Genomic DNA, 21,316 nt, shown 5'->3' on the forward strand with positions numbered 1-21,316 from the left:
ATCTCAAGGACCCCCACAATTATTTTTATTTGGCCGCGGACTCCCATCTGAAAAGGTTTTTCTGCCAGAGACCCCTACAAGAGAAGATTTACACCATTTCTTATAGTGCAAAGTGACCCTCTGTGAGCTCGTAGATCTACTGTTTTAGCCAACATATAAATGGATAAATGTATTAGGTTATATCGGGGGGGAAATCGCACCAGTCCGAAATGAGCGGTGGAGTGTGTGTGTATGCCTGCGTGCGTGCGTGTGTTAAGGCTGCTCAACAGTGCCACTTAGGTCATCCAGTGGTATTGCAGCTGTTCATACTCCAAACATACGGACATGGGGACCCACGCGGCAAGTCATTGGAGCGGTGTGCAACACTCAAAAAGAAGAGGACCAAGTATAGAACCCTGGGTGACACTAATCAATGAAAGGTTTACGTAAAGTGGTTAAATTGACTGCAGCAACAGAATAAATCAAAATTCCTGAATCAATGTTATCGAAATTAAAGCACCGTGTACAGTGAAAGGTCTCCGACATACACCAAGACATAACAGATTGTGAGATAGTTTGTGATTGAAGTGTCATCGATGTACAGAAAGAATTGTCAGGTGCATTGTGAGAATTATAAATCATAATTTCCATATCAAAGAGTCCCAAGTTGATAGGTAGAGTAATAGGCAGTGGATCCACCATTTAATAGTGCCAGGCCATACATTAGACCCCCATAAGAGAAAGCTGTTAGTAGAGAATTCTACCCCTTGGGGGTCTTCATAGTTACTACAGGCGAGCCGCCAAATTTTGTGTGATAGGGTGTTTTTTTCCATTTCATTAACCACTTTAACCTTATAGCATCCCTATAAACATAAAAACAGCACCAAGTACAGAGTGAAAGGTCAAGTTCACTAAGTATTGAGGCTTTAAGTGGTTAAAGAACACACGTTAACATGAATTCAACATGACATGACGGGTCGTCAAACAAGTCTACTATGAAGTCATCTATGAAAAGGTTTAATCTGCAACACAATTTCATAGTGGTCGTCCCTCGCTGCTTCATTTATCTTTCAAGCTACAGTAGGTAAGAGGACAATGTACTAATAACTACACTGTACCAATAACTACACTGTACAGCAGCTTCTGTTTGACCAACATTGCCAGCCGGCTTTGGGAAGTGACTGTGTGGAAGTGTTTGTTCATGGACAGTGTTTATCCTGGTATTTCACAATGCATTTTAATGTTTGAAGTTTTCTGTTTATTGATTGGTCACCTCACCTCAGTGCTGACACACCTCTCTAGATTGGAGGGTGCCAAGTATAGTAGCGGAGGAGGGGTGCATGATGTCTGTCTGTAGTTAAGAGCAATAATTTCATTGTCTTTTAATCATAATTATGCGTGAGAAAGGTATCTTATATTATGTTGTACAACATCCATCAGTCATAGCAGGCTATGATAATGTGTAGTTGGGTTAACTTAATGACTGTTAATTGATTTCATACCATGTGGTAGGATCCACTCCTTATAAGAGGCTGCAGAGGCAGTGATTTAGTTGGGCTAGGAACGTGTGGTTACGTGGTAACCTATGTTCTCTGAGTGAAGAGACTATCTCTCCACCCAACATATTTCATATGTATGGGGAATGTCCCCACCTCACTTGTGACGTGGATACCTCTTTAAGACACACCAGTGCACTGGCACGCACGGGTATATAAGGCCCAGGTGGTGCGTGATTACACTGGTTTACTTGATCGACACCGCTTCTGAGCGACATCGAGGTGGAGAGATAGTCTCTTCACTCAGAGAACATAGGTTACCACGTAACCACACGTTCTCTATCGTATCAGAGACTATCTCTCCACCCAACATATTTCATATGTATGGGGAACTCTGTAAGACACCTCGTGAGGAAGCGAAGCAGTCCCAGAACCCCAAAGACAACACCAGTGGGCTTCGACCCAGCACATACTGAATTTGGAATGATTCATCATGTATGTTCAATGTAATGTATTTACAACCCCTGGAACGGCCGGACAGCCAGACGCCATCCGCCGCCAAATGCTCAGGCGCTAGGCGCCACCCAGAGCCCGGCCCTGCAAGACGCTAAGGCCAGAGACCACAGGGGTGAAGGGCCGCCCAAGCCAGCCCACTAGACGCAAGGCTGGCTTGACTGGTGAAGGTGACAATGACACCCACCGCTGAGTAGCATGCGAGACCAACTCCCCGAAGGGAGCGAATGCTGCATGTTCAGCCGGTATAACCGGGTGAATGTACATTAGACGGAGTAGACTATGTCGCCGCTGTGCAGGTCTGTCAGAGACGCACCTTTCCACAGCGTCCCCAGGTGGAGTGTGCCTGCCCTCCAGGCGGCACTGGTACTCCTACCTGTTTGTGTGCTGGATAACCTCTGTGATCCATGCACTCTCACTTGAAGCACTCAAAGAGCTGGTTCGTTACTCTGTGGGCCTTGTGTGGCCCTGGCATACGAATCTAATGCTCCAATAGGGCAGAGTGAGGACCGACTCCGTCTCTGTATGTCTACTGTCTGTATGACGATGGTAGGACAGAGCTCAATCACCTGATTGAGACGTGCCCTTTTGAAAACATTGGGGAGAAAGGCCGGTTTGGGGCAAGACTATACCATCATCCGGCATAGGCCTGCAGAGCTCATTATGGATTGACAGAGCTCGCAACTCCCCCATTTCTCCTTGCAGATGTGACACCGACAAGACTGCTGTCTTGAGCATGTCACGCTCACTGACTAAAGGTCGTAGAGCCTCCGGAGCTAACCCCAGATGGGCCTGATTGGGTCCCTAACCTGAGCTCCTCTGGGCCTCAGGGCACCCTTCAGGAAATGCTCTTCCTTTCTTTGTAACGAGGTTACTGCAGTCTGCAGGGCCTGCGCTCCCGCTCAAGTCAGCCTGCCGAACACTCGGTCAGCTGACTGTTGAAGCCCTGTTCTCTGAACCGGAATGATCCTTATGTCACATCACGGTTTTACAAGTAAAAAGTGGATGGCCTTCGTTTTTGTGCATAGTTCCCATCGCGTTTATGCTGCGGAGCTAAGCACACACCCAGTGAGAAGGGTGCTGGATGCCACACTGATACCACATAATGGTAGAACCTGATAAATGCTGACAGCATCGATCAAGAGGCTGTCCCACAAAACTCAGATTGGAGGGCATCTCGCCGTAAACCCATGCGGCAGCGAGGCCTTGTGTGGAATGTGCACATGTTCCCGTTGGGGCTGGCCTGCCTGCCCACCTATATGCCTGCTGGATTGTTTCACAAGCCAATGAGTGAAGTCCAGTCTTGGAGACTATCTGCCTAAGACAGTTAGGCCCATTTACCCTGCTCCACCACCCTGCTTATAGGAGGGTGGGAAGGGTGAAAATCAATAGACTGACTGGCTCACACTCTGATCAGGCCGTAGGCAAAATGCAGGGATTGATGGCGACAACACCTAAGCATTGCCATGTAGGAAGCGGCAGCACCCCTCACTGACAGAGACATTCTTGTGGCTGACACTGCAGTGCTAACAGCAAGAATGCTGTCCTGTGAGAAGCCATTGCAGCCCAAGTCTCCACGGGCTTAATTGGCTCATGCCGTAAGGCAGACAATACCACTCCCCGAGGAGGGACTGCTGGCCTATTGTGTGAGGGATGAACGGTATGAGGACCAACTGGGTGACTATTGTGTCGCCCTTGTGTGGGACAGCGGCCCGCCATGTTGCCAGATCCCTGGCCTAGCCACACGATTACCTCTGGATGAGGAGGGAGCTCAACCGGTCTCCAACACACAGAATTACACCCAGGTGTTTAAACGGCCATGCCGTAATACAACCTTATGGTGGTTCTGCTCACCCCTGACAGTCTCGTCACATTCTGCTGTGTGAACAGCAGTGTGAATTCGCTGGAACAACGTGGAACGTGTAAACTGACGCTGTCAACGATACGCCCACGTAGTGCATGACTGTGAATGACAGATAATGCACTGGCTGCATGTTCAGAAGAGCCGGAGGCACAAAGTGCACCATGATTGCCCTCAGCCCTAAGGGGCGGAGGCACAACCTGAGGGTGGCCCGACTCACTAGAGCAAGGGACAGAGTCCCTGCTTTGCCCTCTAACACATGCCGAGGAGCGCTGCGGACTGTGAGAGTTGACGCCTGCAAGGCCTCTTGTTGAGGTGCCGGCCTAGGTGCCCAAAGTGCTGCAGGTGCCTGGCCACGTTGTTGTGGCCCTGCACCTCTGAGCGAGCACACACCATTCAGTTATCCAATTTAGGATGCAAAGGCCCTCCCGCCAAGGACTATGTCCAATCGGGGGGCTAGACATATGCCGAATGGGAGGACACGGGACTCGAAGGTTCTGTCATCTAAGACAAGCCGGTCAGTGCGTCAGACCCGGGATCTGAGAATAAGCATCCCCGGTCGAGCATGGCAAGCCAGTCGCCTTGGAGGATGGCCTGTAAGACCCTCAGCCCTTCCTTGCCGGGAGTGCTGTAAGCAGCACCCCACCCTCCCGAAGACATAGTGGAACCCACCCAGGGGTCCACCTGAATTGTCTTCCAGGACAACCGCTGTCCCGAGAGACAGCGGGTGGGGTCTGGGGCCTTAACTGTCAGGACTGAGGTATGGGCTTAGCCCGCCGAGCACATTTTAGCCATACCCTGCCGGTTGGCCTGTAACCGGACCCGTAGGTCCCTGGAACTGCCAAACCTGACTGGGGTTGCACAGCCTGAGGGGTGACCGAGGCAGGCTACTCATGGCCTTGCCGGAGCATTCCTGCACCTCCTGTGCACCTCCACAGCCTCCTTAGGATGCTGTAGCAAAGCACTGGCCTTTTGGCCAAACATGGCCGGTGGCTCAATAGGCAGCGTGGGGGAGCTTGTCCTCCTATCGCAGCTTGGCCTGGGGCTGCCACAGACGGCACCTCACCAAAGGGCATCAATAGCATGCCTGCTGCCACTGCCTGGGGAGCCTGAAAGCCAGTCGCTGCAGCTCCTCAATAAGGTCCGGGCCCTAATGGTCACATAAGTGCCACATATAAGCCGGTGCTGAAGCAGTGACAGAATAACCCTGTGTTGACTAGCTGTGCCTAGATAGCCATAGTGCATTCTCGGGATGAGAAGGAGCTTACTTTGTGGTTTCGAACCGGTAACCGGATTATACCATGCAAGTTTACACCTATAGGTGCGTGAACGGCCTTGCCGTGATACACCGTACAGAGTATTCCGCCCGACAGCCGCGGCACACTCGAGTTGCCAACATTGGCGAAACTACATCACGGACGCGTGAGCTGACACGGTCAGCAATACGCCGTATATACAGTAGTGTGCAAATGGCTGTGATTTCAGGGCTTGCTCCTGGCAGACTCAGCACGTCCTATACACTGTATAGTGCGCTACTACACCTGAACGCGGAAAGCTGACTGCCACGGCAGCCATACGCTCATCCTGTCTATGACAGAACCCACGGTTCGGAGGATGAGCTTGCTCCGTGGCGTCCCCCGTCGCACGGGTTCTACCACGCAGTCTACACCGGAGTGCGTGAACGGCTTTAGCCGCAATACACTCAAGTGAGCTCTCTCTCACGAGGCGAGGCAAAAACACGGCACTACAGATGCGGAAGTCGCCCCAGCGACAATACGCCTGTATAGTGCGTTTTAATGCTATAGCCTGGCCGGGCTGTTGTTTTGATTGATTGATTTACTGATTTACTAACAGCTTGCAGAATTACAGTACATTTCGAGTACAACTCAATACAAATACTGTTAACAGAGAGTGGGCGATACCATAAAGCATTACACTTGTTTACAATAGGGCCCACCATCTTCAATTCATCAAAACATTTAGAGACGTACGAATATACACAACTATATTCACTGCGCACTCGCAGGTCCCCTCCAGCCCACAGAATATGCAGCATGGATGCGTGAATTGACGCCATGCCAATAATACACCCATATAGTGCGTTGTATTCCATTGCCTTTAAGGATTACCGGGCCACTGGTCCTGTCTGTGTCACTGCACTCAGATCGACAGACAGGCTACACCACAGGAGCGTAAACTGGCGCCCCGCCAGCAATACCCCTGTATAGTGTGTTATATGGCCGTCGGATTCCTTCATTCCTCCTAGCCTCAACTGGCAAGAGGAAGAAAAACATACAGGAGTCAGGATCTTCATGAGCTGCTATCAGCATGACCAGGGAACCCACAGGTCACCCACTGGTCATGGCCATCCTCTGTGGGCATATGTGCCCCACGCAGCCCCAGAGAAACCCCTGCTGTTTCCATTTAATTCAATACCTATATACACTATTATTTTAATATGTTATATTAAATATATACAAATTTAATTGCTTAAACATGCTCAAAAAACGGGGAGTATAGTAATGTGCTTGAGAAGTGAGGGCACAATTTACCCTATGTGCAATTTACACTGCTGTCTCTCAGTCACATATTGATATTCATGTGTTGTTTTTTTTTTTTTTCGGTAACATGTTTCATGTGGACCCCAAAGACTAGCTGACTGCCATGGCATCAGCTAATGGGGATCTTTCCAAATAGAAAAATAACTAAACAACAGCCAGCTGAGTTCTATAGTCTCTCTCTCTCTCTCTCTGGAGGAGGTTGCACCTGAATTTCCTAGCTGCACTGAGACACAGAGTGTTTGAGTTGGAGACAAACACTCTGCTCCAAACGTTTTGCATTATGTAGTGTATATACGTATACCAATTTCCACTGTTTGGCCACTAGAACAGGGATTTATGAGAGTCTCCCTCGACTTTCCAGGCAACAATTTACCCTACGATATATCACCGTGCACTGGAGACCAAACTTTGTTTGTTGTGGAATTAGCTCGTCCTGTCTATGACTGACAGGACCCACGGTTCGGAGGATAAGCTTGCTCCGTGGCTTCCCCCGTCCGTACGGGTTCTACCACGCAGTCTACACCAGGGTGTGTGAACGGCTTTAGCCGCAATACACCCCAGGGAGCTCTGTCTCTCACGAGGCGAAGCAAAAGAACACAGCACCAAAGACGCGGAAGCCGCCCCAGCGACAATACGCCTGTATACTATACACTAGTGTATAGTGTGCTGTGTTAAATGATAAGCCTATAGCGGGGCTGATGTTTCGCTGCGCCAAACGCAGGTCCACTCCAGCCCCCGGAATATGCATCACGGATGCGTTAACTGACACCAAGCCAGTGATACAAACGTATAGTGCGATTATTCCACTGCTTTACAGGATTACAGAGCCAATGATCCTATAGCGGGGCTGATGTTTCGCTGCGCCAACCGCAGGTCCACTCCAGCCCACGGAATATGCATCACGGATGCGTTAACTGACACCAAGCCAGTGATACAAACGTATAGTGCGATTATTCCGCTGCTTTACAGGATTACAGAGCCAATGGTCCTGTCTGTGTCCCTGCCCACAGGTCGACAGACAGGCTACACCACAGGACGCGTAAACTAACACTATGTCAGCAATACGCCTGTAACGGTGTTTTGGCTGGTGTTACCCTGTTTTTGTTTGCTATACCTACAAACGAGCTGTGTGACAGCAATCCAGAGAGGAGCGATCCACGCCAGCTCTCTAACCTGCCTCCAGCAGTGGATTAATCCGGCTGCCAGAACTCGTGAGTAGTTGCTTTTCAAAAAGTCTAAAAAATGCAGTTATTGTTGATAACTTGCTCTGCACTTCCGTTGAGGAGACCACGTCTTGGACTGCTCGGTGGAGATCAAAAAAGCAGTGTAATCACGCACCACCTGGGCCTTATATACCCGTGCGTGCCAGTGCACTGGTGTGTCTTAAAGAGGTATCCACGTCACAAGTGAGGTGGGGACATTCCCCATACATATGAAATATGTTGGGTGGAGAGATAGTCTCTGATACGATAGAGAACAACAACCTGTAAGCACCTAGCAGAGAGCTACTAGGGCCAGTGTGTAAAGTTGTTACCTGTTTTACAGTTTCTTAATGTTGTTTAATAGTTTAGTTTAAGTGTTTTCTTTTTTATATGTTTCTTAAAGTATTATTTTGATCTGTTATTTATAAGGCCTTCAATGCTGCACTGAACTGTTGGTGGAAGCTGAAAAACATTGAAGTCTATTTCTGTAGGTGGGGAAATAACAGTGGAGAGTGAAACCTACAATGTGAATAGTAATCCTCATACATACTCTCTCACTGGTCTCACTTAGCTGGTGAAATAATAGTGAAATTAAACTGTTCTTCAATCCCTGGAACCCACTCAAGGGCCCCACGGGTGCCCCTGTACCCCACTTTGAGAACCCCTGATACATACAACAACCACGTGACAGTAACAGCAGGGAACACGACCGTGCATATACAGTACATCCTTTTTATTATCGCAAATATGCAAGAAGAAATCAAATGGAGACACTGTAAAATGAACACATGCCCTTTAATACCACAGTCTAATCGTTTTAAACACTTTAAATAATATACATTTTGCACCTTTAGTATACCCTTTTGCAATGTTTGAATCCATTATGTACACGATGTAATGCTTTGAAATCTTTTTTTTCATTATTTTACTCTCCCACGAAGAGGACTTAGCAACATTAGGGTTCTTTAAACAAATAAACTAAACAAAATAAAACAAAACAAAAGCAGTCCTGATAGTTCAAGTTCAATATACAATTACTGTACAAACAGGTCTGTCACTGAGTGTCTGTAGTGTTACAAGTGATGTTACAAGTAACATCACTTATCATCTCTGTTGGGTGGAAACCTCATTATGTCCAAAACTGTTGCTTTTCAGGATTCAAATTCAAATAACAAAAATAGCAGATCTACATGCTCAAAATGCGAATATGGTGTCAATTTTCGTTACTTTTCAGGAAATGTTAGGGGAGAAAAATAACCAACGGATCCAATGTAGTTGTTATTTACCGGTACTCACAACTTCACAAGCTCTTGTTAATACTTTTCCATTGGTTAAATAAATACCTGCCACAGACAGACTTAATCACCTTCACTTTCACTTCTTATTTTCAGAAATAGAGCTATATAAATGGTGGATCTGCAAGCTGCCTGTTTTACCACTACTCTTGTGTGATGGTCTTGAACGACAAAGTAGGGCATTCATTTGAAAATGTACCCCCCAAAAAAGGAAGAAAAGAAAGATGACAAGCTTAAGGACCGATATCCATCATACATTTTTGTAACCACTGTACGGACACTCCAGGACGAGTTTCTAGGTGGTTTGGATGCCAAGTTCATGGTCATGGCCACTGCACTGCACTGCACTGCACTGCCCAGTCTGAAGTTCTGAACATGGCCACTGCACTGCCCAGTCTGAAGTTCTGAACATGGCCACTGCACTGCCCAGTCTGAAGTTCTGAACATGCCTACTACCTCAGTTACAGTACAGTACACTACAGTACAGTACAGTACAGTACAAATTAACGCCCACTTCATAATGGTACTTTTGAATTTGAATCCTGAAAAGTAACAGTCTTGGACATTGGTTTACACCCGTCATTTGCATGTTACGTAGTAAAGAGGTATGCTGTCTATCACTTCAGCTGCTGTGTCTGTGTGCGTGTATGCGTGCGTGCATCCGTGTGTGTCTGTGTGTGTCTGTGTGCGTGCGTGCGCTCGTACATGTGTGTGCTGTTTGGGGCACATAATTACAGATTAGTGTTCATGACCCCTGGGTCCTTCAAACCTTCCAAGAACCCCATTCATTGTACAAGTTATAAAGTTACACGAGAGAAAATAAACATTATTTTCCTTTGCTCCTGGATAACAAATGATCCTGTGTGTTTTGTGTCATCGAGGACTAAGCCAAGACTAACTAAATGCTGTTCGTTCACTCACACAGCTCAAAACATTGGCCGCAAAGAACCTGCAAAGAATCTGGCAAAGAACATCTTGAATCCCAGATGGCTATTCAAGGAGTTTTGACTCATCACTTTGTTTGAGCATGTTGTGCTGTGGTCCAGTGAGGGTTGGGGAGGAGGCTCAGAACAAATAGGGGTGACACAGCGGGAGGGACAGGGTGATGGTACAACCCGTGTCTCTCTCTACTGGCGCTGCTCAGATGGAGGCCCGCCTGGGGGGAGTGTGTGGAGAGGCGCTCTGAAGCCCAACGTCCCTCGGCACATGAAAGGCCCTGATTGGCTATTCCCTTTGAGGCGACTGGACGCGAAAGGCGCGGGGCAACAAGTGGGCTCACAACAACAAAGACAAGCTGGATTGTGAGAGAGGAGAACCCCCCCCCCCCAGGATTGTCCATACCGGACCAAGAGCCACACTCAAGCTCATCTTCATTACTACAGTTTGTTTAATCAGTGGCCATCCAGGAGATATTATGAAAATGTGTGTTTTTTGTTTTTTTGCAGAACTATCCCCGCATCTTGGATTGTAATATGTTCAACTGGTTATTAGAAATAACCTCCCCTACCTATATCATTGACTAAAGCAAACTGCCAGTGCCCTAACAGATCAGACTATGGGCCATGGGGGTGTTTATTTTTTCATCAATGTTTTGGAATGGAATAAACAGCATCTGTAAGTTTTGCGCTCGCACGCACGCACGCACGCACGCACGCACGCACGCACACACACACACACACACACACACACACACACACACACACACACACACACGTGCACTGCACATACACGCAAAGTATGAAAACTTGGCCCTTTCTTGTTTCTGTCTTTGATGCAGAAATGTTTAGAATGAGACCAAAGGAGTGTGGGCAGAATGGAGTAAGTGCCTCCCACTTGGCTCTTTGAGAACAATTGCTCTGATGCGGGGCGTACGGTTCAAGCTGGGTTCTGTCATACAGACATGTAAGGAGTCACTAAAATAACTCAGGCTTAGAAGTGACAGTACAAATAAAACACACACACACAGAGAAAGAAATGAAACCAGTGTCTTTCGTTCTGCCTTAAAGTTGGTGTGAAGCCTCTCTCAACAAGTCATCTAGATGAGGAATTCAGATGAACAAATAATACCCTTGTTTTTAGGTATTATTAGGCGGAAACCATTTTGTACGCAATAATAATAACCCAGTGTGTCTTCTGTCACCAAACTGTGGAAAGCTCTATAACAACTGTAGAAAGAGGTACTTTCTTGACTTTACCTTTTATACAATCACTAAAACAGGGCATCTAATCTTTGGACCACCTTTCTGCTCTTGAAATGTTCCAATGTCTTTATAACCTCCCCTAAAACAACACAGAGCCGTGTTCCAAAATTATCTGTAATTCACATGAAATGACCCCTCCTCTTACAGAGTAAAGAGACATACATTTTTTAAATAGTAGTCGGTACCAGTCTCAGTTGACAAAAATATTAACATTTTTGCACCCTGCTTTAATAATTCTTAGTTCTTAAGTTTTCTGTCATATCAGACGTATAACATTTTAGAATAGAGCTCTTCGTGAACGCTTGATGTGGCAGTGGTCATCACACCACAACATATTTGTGGAGGGTAGTAGCCTACTTGGGCAGGCCGTTCTGTACATTATATATTTAAGTGCAAAAACAAGTGTCATCAAGCATTTAGAGTACATCTCTTGACAATCATTGGGAGATATACTGGTAAACCTCAAACTTCCTCCGTTGGCCCTCGAGTCCTAAACATTCGTGGCTCAGACAACTTTACACTTCAGAGCTTGTGCAATTTCGCTCTTTCCATTTTTTAACAATAGGCTAGATCGAAATTGGGCCACTTTCTTACTTCTTCTTGGTCTTACTAATTACTAATACTAATTAAGGCACCACTGTGCTACACTGTGTAGCACACTGGTTCTCAAACTTTTAAATTTCAAGGACCCACTGGTGTTAACTTACACACCTGTAAGGGGACATTTGGAATCCCCTCAAGGAACCATGAGGGTCCCTGGACCACACTTTGAGACCCATTGGAACAGAGCCTTCATTAGTGTCATAGGTAAGACCTATGAAGGAAATTATAAGGAAGAGGCCCAATGTATTTTTTCAACATGGCTGCTGTGCCTAGAGCCTATTTATTTTTTGCTGAACTTTTCGCTCAATCACAACATATCTGCCATGTTGTTGCTGTGAAGCGGATCCGGTTAAAGGGATCCAGGATATGTTTTATAGAGCTGAAATTCCAAAAGCACTTCTTTACCATATATATGATACACATTTGAATTATAATAATAATAAACGTTTAATCGCTGTAGACGTACAGTCTCCATATTCTTCAGCCCCAATTTAATAATAAGACTTGTTTTCTCCAGCTGTGGATGCATTGTGAGCCAGATCGCTTTAGCCACGTTGCCTGCGGACAGCAGTCTCTACAGCCACTGCCAGGAAAACACTCTCACAAGCTCTCAGGTGCTAATGACTACAACGTTCATACAATCCTTCATATTGGAGGAAACAGAGAGAGAGAGAGAAAAAAAATAATAATATTCCCATTAATAACTGTTTTCACCAGGTTGTGGTGAGGGGGGGGGGGGGCAAAAGTGAGTAGGTATTAGGTAACATACTTGAGAAACAGTAAAGAAAAACAATGAAGCAAAAAAAAAAAGATAAAAGGAAAAAAATAGTCAATAGTCAATTTGACAAACGATGGATTGGCAAGGACTTTTTGTAGTGAGGTGTGTTGATTGGTTGTGGGTGGTTTGGACGGGGGAGGCGATCTGGATAAGCTGGGAGGAGGGCTGGCAGACCAGATACGGTTGGTTACACACGTCTCTCTCTTTTCTTTTCTTTTTTGCCATCCTTATTCTAGCGTCTCTCCTCTCTCTGCCAGACCCTCAGTCTCCCCGAAAGCCTCCCGATAAAGTGGACTGGGCCTCGGTCAGCGCTCTACTACCACACGACACACAGGGCCTCACACGGACACAGGACTGGACAACACGCTGCCATGAGCTGGCCTGAGTGGCTGAGGGGGGCTGGGCAGGAGGGGCTTGTGTCCCTCGAAGCAGGCCGGGGTCACTGTAGGAGAGGTCAGTGCACCGTAGCATGGGCAGGGAAAATCAACTGGACACGGTGCAGCGGTTCAAGAGAGCTGCTGTTCAGTCCTTTTTTTACTTTTTTGTTCGTCACGGTACCAGTTTCTAGGGTACTTTTTTATTACATAATCCAAAAAAGAAAGAGTTTTTTTTTGTCATTTTTTAGTTGTTTCTGTGTTCGGTACTACATTCCCCTTAAGAGTTCTCGCAGAGCCTGCAAAGGTAACGCGCCTCTGCTAATACTTAGGTGTGTTGAACAGTTTTCTTTTTGTTTGTTTTTTGGAGGGCTTGGACGGGTAGTAGAGGCGAGGGGGGGTTCAGAGGGTAACCAGGTATGTTCTTGTTGGAAGTGATTATGGAGCGGTGAGTGTTATTTATTTTTTTGGGGGGGGGGGGTGATGAGGCTGCATGGGCCCCCTCTCACCACCAGAAGTCCCTCTCTTCTGCAGCAGCAGTGCTCTAGTCCAGCGGCTCCTGTTTTATCCTGATGGGCGTGTTGATGGAAAGACTCCGCCGGTCCTCGCGACACAGCACATACTCACTGAACTGAGACGAGTCCACGCCCCCGCCGCAGGACGCAGCCACGCTGAAGCCCTTCTGGAACAGACGCTCCAGGACCTGACGGCGGGGGAAAGCACAAGGGGGTTAATATAACACACTTATCTGACTATTTATGGTACAGTGTTTAAGAAGAACGCTGCATTTGGACCTATGTGCTTCGTCCTGGTCTAATCGTCCCGCCTCTTTCTGTGTATACGAGCAAAGCTCTGCTTTCCTGCTGTCCGTAAAGACAAAACACTGAAGGAAGCGCAGAATGGAATGTGGTAAACACAATCACTTGCCACCAATTCAGATTCAGTCAGTTTGGTCAGATAGCAATCTTTTTATTATGCATGCTACATTTATCTGCTTAAATACAAATCGAGCACTAAAAAGAAAATGCAGGATTATAATTATCAAATAAATATGCACGAAGTTTGATTTCTCTTCAAACTTTTGAACAACATGAACATCAAATATCGACCCCATACCAATGACCCAGGTCTTCATCAATCCCAACGCGTAGCTCGAGTCATTACACGAACCTCCCCATTCCGTCCAATCACACCACTGTGAGGTGCGATGGAATAAAACCAGAGGGGATTCCGACATCACATAGTCTCTGCAATATTCATGCCGCTTGCTTTTGGATCCGGCGGCTACAGATCTGAGGGCATGAGCTCAAAGGGATGTGGGCCACGCATGATAGGTGTGTTAGGGAGTCGACTAGCTCGGCGCGCGGTGATAACTAGGGCTCCTAATTTGAGTAATGAGGTTGGGGTGAGGAGAGAGGAGTGCGGTCTGGTGCTGCTGCAAGCGCAGGAGACAGACGTGTGCTGAATGAGAGTCAGGGGCAATCGGAGCCTGGACTTCAAGCAAGATAGAAGCCACAGGGAGTCAGAAGGAGAGGGGAGAGAGGGCGCGCTGCAGAGTCTACACATTAAACCGTAAGGGTACATTAGGTTCTATTTGTACCCTCTCAGAAGGTTTTTACTGTGTGTGCTGGGCTGCTGGCATAGTGGAGTTCCTCTTTAACCATTTAAACCCAATGTGGGCTCTATAATTGTCCCATATCTTTTCTGTTTTCTGTTATTGTGGGGTTGAACCATCTCTGAGAATAGCCGATCGACAGGTGGATATATCGACAGCATATCAACAGAAAGTAGGTATGATTACAGATACACCAGTCTGATTGCACAAACCCATACGCACGCATACACTCATTCACGCTCGCTCACGCACACATGCACGCACGCACGCACGCACGCACGCACGCACGCACACACACACACACACACACACACACACACACACACACACACACACAAAGACAATTGACACCTGTTAGACTACACATAAACTACACACGATTCCTCCTCTCAGCTACTATTTAATCCTTGTGGGGTCTTTTTTTGGAAGGGGGGAATCTAAATCCCAGAGAGAGGAGTGCTGTGTGTGTTTACCTACAGGTATATTCTCTCCAGTTCTTCTTTTATACAAAGTGTGCACTAAATTCATGGAAATGAAAGGTTTGGCTCTGCAGGGCAAACCTGCTTCGTTCTGCCCGACACTAGGAGTTCATGCACAAATACACTGCATCGCATAAACACAAACGCACGCACACACGCACGCACAGAAGACACAAGAGTGATCCCGGCTTAATTACAGGAGTGAGGGGAAGGAGGCCCCTGGATGGAGCCTTCAGTGTCCCCACTCTGAGGATTAGGACACTGTGTTTAAGTGTGAAGGAACAACATTCATAGTTCAACGCCTCCACTAGCTCATTCCACTGGATTTGTCAGCATTTGTTGGCCTCCCTTCTGTGCGTATGCTGATAAACACCAATCGATTGTAAATTGATTGAAATGTGGCGGTCAAGTCTCTGTCGGGTGGAAATGTCCAAAATTGTAACAAAAATAGCAAAAGTAGCAGATCGGCAAGCTCGAATGCTACTTTGGATACTTTTGTGTGACACTGCAGCATGGTCAAGTAGTAGTTATTTTAAAATACGGAGATAAGAGGTTTCTGCCCGACAGCCACGATACACATTCGGCATTGGAGAGATGTCGTTGACTGGAATTCATTGATTATTTATTTGTTCCGCTCATGGTAATGCACACACGGCTCCAGAAAACAAAAGGCTGGATGTTACCCCGTAGGGGTGACAGCGATCTTTTTTATACAGTGGATCAATCCATTTCGTCTTGGATCGATCATCCTCCAAATCTGAAGGTACTGTACGTTTCTTGTATACCTACCTTATTGTTGCATAAAGCCTGGGGGGCAGCTGCACATCAAATCATCTATATAAACATATGCATGCAATACCAACAGTTTAGAGCACTGGTGAAATAAACAAACGGATACATGAAAACTTACTGATAAATACCACATTGCGCAAATGCATTCATGAGCGATATAAGATAAATTCCTGTTGGCTCAGTCTTTTGATGAGGCCAAATGTGTATGTGACGTTTGTGTGTAAAATACAGTCACCAATGTTTGTATAAAATGCACCAATACAGGCAACAGTTTAACTGTAGGTATTAGGACATACCTATATCCCAGCCAGGCAACAGTTTAACTGTAGGTATTAGGACATACCTATATCCCAGCCAGGCAACAGTTTAACTGTAGGTATTAGGACATACCTATATCCCAGCCAGGCAACAGTTTAACTGTAGGTATTAGGACATACCTATATCCCAGCCAGGCAACAGTTTAACTGTAGGTATTAGGACATACCTATATCCCAGCCAGGCAACAGTTTAACTGTAGGTATTAGGACATACCTATATCCCAGCCAGGCAACAGTTTAACTGTAGGTATTAGGACATACCTATATCCCAGCCAGGCAACAGTTTAACTGTAGGTATTAGGACATACCTATATCCCAGCCAGGCAACAGTTTAACTGTAGGTATTAGGACATACCTATATCCCAGCCAGGCTAATTGACGTGCTGCTGTCTCTCACAACTCAGAGCTCATGCATGGCAGGTAACATTGAATAGTTGCTCACATTTCTGTGGCCTAATTACTGAGACTTAACTACCGGTAGCTGTAAATATACAAACACAGCCAACTCTGGAGTCACGCAGCATTTGATGGTAACCAATTGTGATGCCTGGAGATTTGTCTGGGCAATAATAATCACAAACAACAACCAATCTGTAGCTCTGTCAGAGAGAGGAAAGGAAAGGGGGGGATGAATGAATCAAACCGCTAATGGTGGGTTTATAAGAGAGAAAGATGACTAATTAAGAGACCTGCCCAAGCATCAAACGCCTCCCAAATTCACGACAGACGAGAGGAGGAGAGGAAAGCCTAACGATTATGGAAATGATATTACACTCCCGTCTTTGATCATTGCATCACATTGCATCCCCCCCCCCCACACACACACACACACACATCATCATCATCTCCTTAACACATATGGGACTCTGTCATGTTCGGCATGGCGTTGGGTCACAGAGGAGGAGGCAGGGCTGATCAATAAAGACACTCGCAGCAGAACACTTTTATCATGAATGCACGACGACTCATAAGACTTAAGGATATTATTAGAGAAGAGAGTTGGTGCTGTCTGGATTGGGCTGGGTATAATGTAATGGTTAAAAAAGGGTTTTTTGGGCACTATAAACAACTTGAGGTTTGGATCTGACTATGTGGTGAAATAGTGCCAGAGGTGCATCAACAGCTACGCTGAATAATTAAGATATATAAAGGTTTAAATGTCCACAGGACAATGTCCTAACATTAATCCCCACAACGGTAACATTAAACTAAAAGCTGTCTCTGGGAAAGTGAAATGTGCGGCTGCAGTTCGCTATAATACCACATAAGTCTACTTGTGATTGCAGGGATTGGTAACAACCTTACAGCAGCCGTCATGTTTGTTCCACTTGTACTTTACAAACTTGTACTTTAACCACTTGAATCCCAGCGTCCATATTCTGGGGGTGAACATTACCAAAATAAATAGCGGATCTACAAGCTCACAGTGTATATCACAACGCTCACAATGATCAAACCCCATGCATGAGAACCCTCTCCCATGTGCCTCCCTGTCTCTGTCTTTCCTAATCAATGCCTCAATAAATGTAAACTCACATGACTGAAGTAAGGCCACCTACCACACAAGCTGAATTCAGGTCAAAAATACCCTTTTTTCCATGTGATGTTATTGGCTACTGTCTCCAGTGGGGTAGAGCCTTTAACTTGAACAAGGGGCTGCCAAGGACCCCTGCCACCCTTCCTCCCCCCACTAGGGGGGGAGGAAGGTTGGCAGGGGTCATTATGACAGAAAACAAATAGGCCTAAAATCATATTTAGAAAATGTTTCAGATGAAAAAAAACAAAAACAAAAAACTGATTATTTGAATTGAATATTTAGGAAAATTCATGGAAGGGGAACCTTCTGAGAGCTTCACGGGCAAAGATAATCAACTTCCAAATCTCAAAATGGGTCAGAAAGACTTCACAGACACTCTACTGTTAAATGCTAAACAGAGTGGACGACACTGAACTACCATCTCCTAAAAATCACAATACAGATTCCCCACTCAACTATTATCGTTGAAGAGGGCAGCCTTCCTGCATTTCTCTGAAAACAGAAAAAAATAAACACTTTGATGGCATTGTGCGATCAAACAAACAACTCGTAAACAAAGTGTAATCGCTCGCCGTTCAACTCAGGCAGTCTTCGACGCATGACAACCCTCTCCTCTCTCACATTGCGTGTTTTAAGCAATGGATGTGAGCTAAATACTTGCTTCCCCTAATCTCCCTTGATCCCTAACGAGCCTTCCACACACTCAACACAGTTTCCATTGCTGTGTGATTGACTTGGCTGCAGTGGGAATGCTACCTTCCAACTTTTTGGTGGAAGTTGGTTGATCAGACCATCTGGGTCCCATGGGTTACCTAGGTCACCTGACAGAAGTGGCTGAGGTCAGAGGAGAGATAAGGGAGTTGCTCAGTGTTGTAACAATAGGATTGTTAGGTTTGGTTATGTGTTTCCACACGGACAGATTTGAGTGTGACACCAGGGCAGCAGAGTGGACAAGTGACAGAGCCAGATTGAAATGCTACAGTCTTCATGTAAACATGAATAAAGTGTAAGCAGCTTGAATAATTAATTGCTTTAATTGTCCATTCTTGGAGAAATAGAGGCAAGAATGAAAGTGTGATTAGTAGAGAGGGACACAGCTGGTCCAGCTTTGTGGGGAAATCACAACCACGAAACTGTTTGGAGACACAACCCTTTACCACTTTCTCAACCAAAATCAACATTTCTAACGAGCTAGGATGGCTACATTGGAGTAACGCCAACACGTATCCCAGCCTCCCAGGCACTACAGAGAAGCAGGCAAGTACCCAAGATTTATAGATGGTAGTGTGTGTGTGTGTGTGTGTGTGTGTGTGTGTGGCTGGCAGGCCAATCACAGCTGTGTTTTGCTGCGTGGGGATCGGCATGTGAGCGGGCTAACCAATAAGGTCTCTGTGTTGCGGGTGGAGAATTGTGTAGGTTAGTGTGTGTGTGGTGTAGCCGCAATGGGTGGTGAGAACATGAGGGGGATGTTGTACAGCAATCGGTGCCCCCTACATTAAGCTGTGTCCTTCCCAACATGCAGTGCGGGGGCTATGGCCGGGCTAGTTGTGTGTTTTAGGGTAAATGTATTAAATGTGGGTATTACACGCAAGTTTGAGCGGCACATCTGGCGTGCACATTGGTGCGGGAGCGGAGGGTGTGTTTCCGCGAGGTCCCGGGTCCCGTCTTTAAATGCCTTGATGAATTGAATACACAGGACAGGACCACAATGGAAACAAGCCCTTAGGGTTATCCTTTTAGCACGATAGTATAAAATGGTAAATGATAAATGGTGGATTTATATAGCGCCTTTATCCAAGGCGCTTTACCTAGATTGTGCATTACATTCACCCATTCACACACCGATGGCAACAGAAACCATGCAAGGCACAAACCAGCACATCAGGAGAAATTAGGTGTTCAGTGTCTTGCTCAAGGACACTTCGACACTAACTCTGGGGGAGCCCGGGTTCAAACTGGCAACCTTGCGGTTACCATCCAGCCACTCTACCCCTGAGCCACCGCCGTATAATCATACCACTGTACTATTTGCAAACTGTTAATAAAGTATTCAATCAATAAAAAAACCTCTTGGTAGCTAAAATCCTATAGATGAGGACAGATTGTGCAGATAATTAAATATCATACTGTACGCAGACTACGCACTTAAGTAGTCATCCCAAACACACAAACTTCACTCTTCACTCTCGGAGAGCTTCCATTCAATCCTGGGTCACCCACCCTGAGGATGAGCAGAGAGCGTGATACATCAGACTCCCTCCACTAACCTCCCAGCATCGTGTGTTGTCTTGATCATACGGCAGGCAAGATGTTGCACAAATCAAAGAGGGTGAGACTTTACGCATTGAACAAAACAAGAAGAGCACAATGTAATATTGATGGCAACCGGAGCGGTGTGCGCTGCAATCACTACAGCTCCTCTCTGGAGGTGCTGGGGGAAGACACTATGCTCTTTGAGATGGTGTCTCCGGCACTCGGGGCACGGTGAGGGCTGAGTGACAGGAATCGTGCACAACAACACGGCAGCCACCGCTGTGGCTTGTGTGTGTGAGAGGGAGGGGGGTTGTTTAACTATGCATGGACAAGGAGCAGTGACTGTAATTGTGACACTGTGAAGAAATATATTTCCTGTCCTGGTATGAGTATTGAAAGAGAATGAAAATAACTATACTGGGTGATAAGAAGGGGGTTTATTGTTTATAATCCCCCGCGGAGGCGAGTTGGGTACACGGTCTGAGGCCCCGTCCGGCAGGTCGGGGCCTCCGACCGGGACCTCCTCCAAGGGGCCGCAGCCGACGATAGACGGATGCTGTGCGGGACTCCCTAGGCGAGTGTGGGGTCGCAAACCACCGGCTGAGACTCATTGGAGACATTTGTATTTTAAAATATATTGATTGTCCAATTAAATTATTTTGTTTGATCAAGTTTAAGTCAGATAAAGATATATGCAATTTAATTTAAAAATGTTTTCCTTTTTGGTCTGCAATACAGTTTGTTTACAGTATGAATAATTACTGATGCAGGTACATTACCTTTATTATTTTAGTTCTTTAAATATAACTCAGACATACAATGTTATAGTTGTCTGGGCATATCAGTTGGATGTCATCAATATGACCTCACTGACTGAGACAACAGACATTGGCCTAGTTTGTTTTATCAAATCTGAAATAGTTTGAGGTAGATTTTGATTGCCCCAAATAAGGATGCCAGCTAGGGTTAATATGGTTAAGCTAATGCACAAAAAATGTGTTCTGTTCCAGTTAAATATTCATAGGAGGTGAGTCCATTATGTTCCCTGTATTATTGCTATACAACTATACAGAAAGTTATGAATCATCTATTTAATGTACTTTTGATTTTCACTATGAATACAGGTGTGCCTTGAGATTTTGATTTGATCCACTGTTGGGCCTTGGGCAAAAATACTGTAATTTGAAAACCACTGCACCGAGCTACAATATAGAGCACGTGGTACCTACCAGAGTATAAAATATAAAACAAGGTGCGCGCTAGAGTGTGCTTCAGTCTAATTGTGTGGCAGGGCAGTATACTCATCAAGCTACAGTAGCCTGCACAGAAAACAGGCCTCCTCCACAGCTGTGCCATGCCTTCCACATTCTACACAGGGATCACAAACAAGAGAAACAGCCTGTGTGACAGTCTGTTCTGCTCTGATGATCCCTGTTCTCTCCTCTCTACCTGGCTGGGGA

The 21,316-nt window shown here is 46.1% G+C and overlaps 1 protein-coding gene across 3 annotated transcripts in view; it reads right to left on the reverse strand.

Moving 5' to 3' along the window:
• Positions 1-12,435: 12,435 nt before the first annotated feature.
• The window catches only part of kctd15b (potassium channel tetramerization domain containing 15b), a gene marked incomplete at its 5' end in the record, with an annotated part of 41,515 nt that continues 32,634 nt past the window's right edge, over positions 12,436-21,316 (reverse strand). For all 3 annotated transcript variants that reach the window (XM_083759739.1, XM_083759740.1, XM_083759738.1), the window contains one exon: positions 12,436-13,566. In XM_083759739.1, the coding sequence (XP_083615865.1) occupies positions 13,408-13,566 (159 nt within the window). In that variant the 3' untranslated portion in view covers positions 12,436-13,407. The remainder of the gene's footprint in view (positions 13,567-21,316) is intronic.

Source organism: Protomyctophum parallelum (genome assembly GCF_964188405.1).
Source record: "Protomyctophum parallelum genome assembly, chromosome: 2".
Taxonomy (NCBI): domain Eukaryota; kingdom Metazoa; phylum Chordata; class Actinopteri; order Myctophiformes; family Myctophidae; genus Protomyctophum; species Protomyctophum parallelum.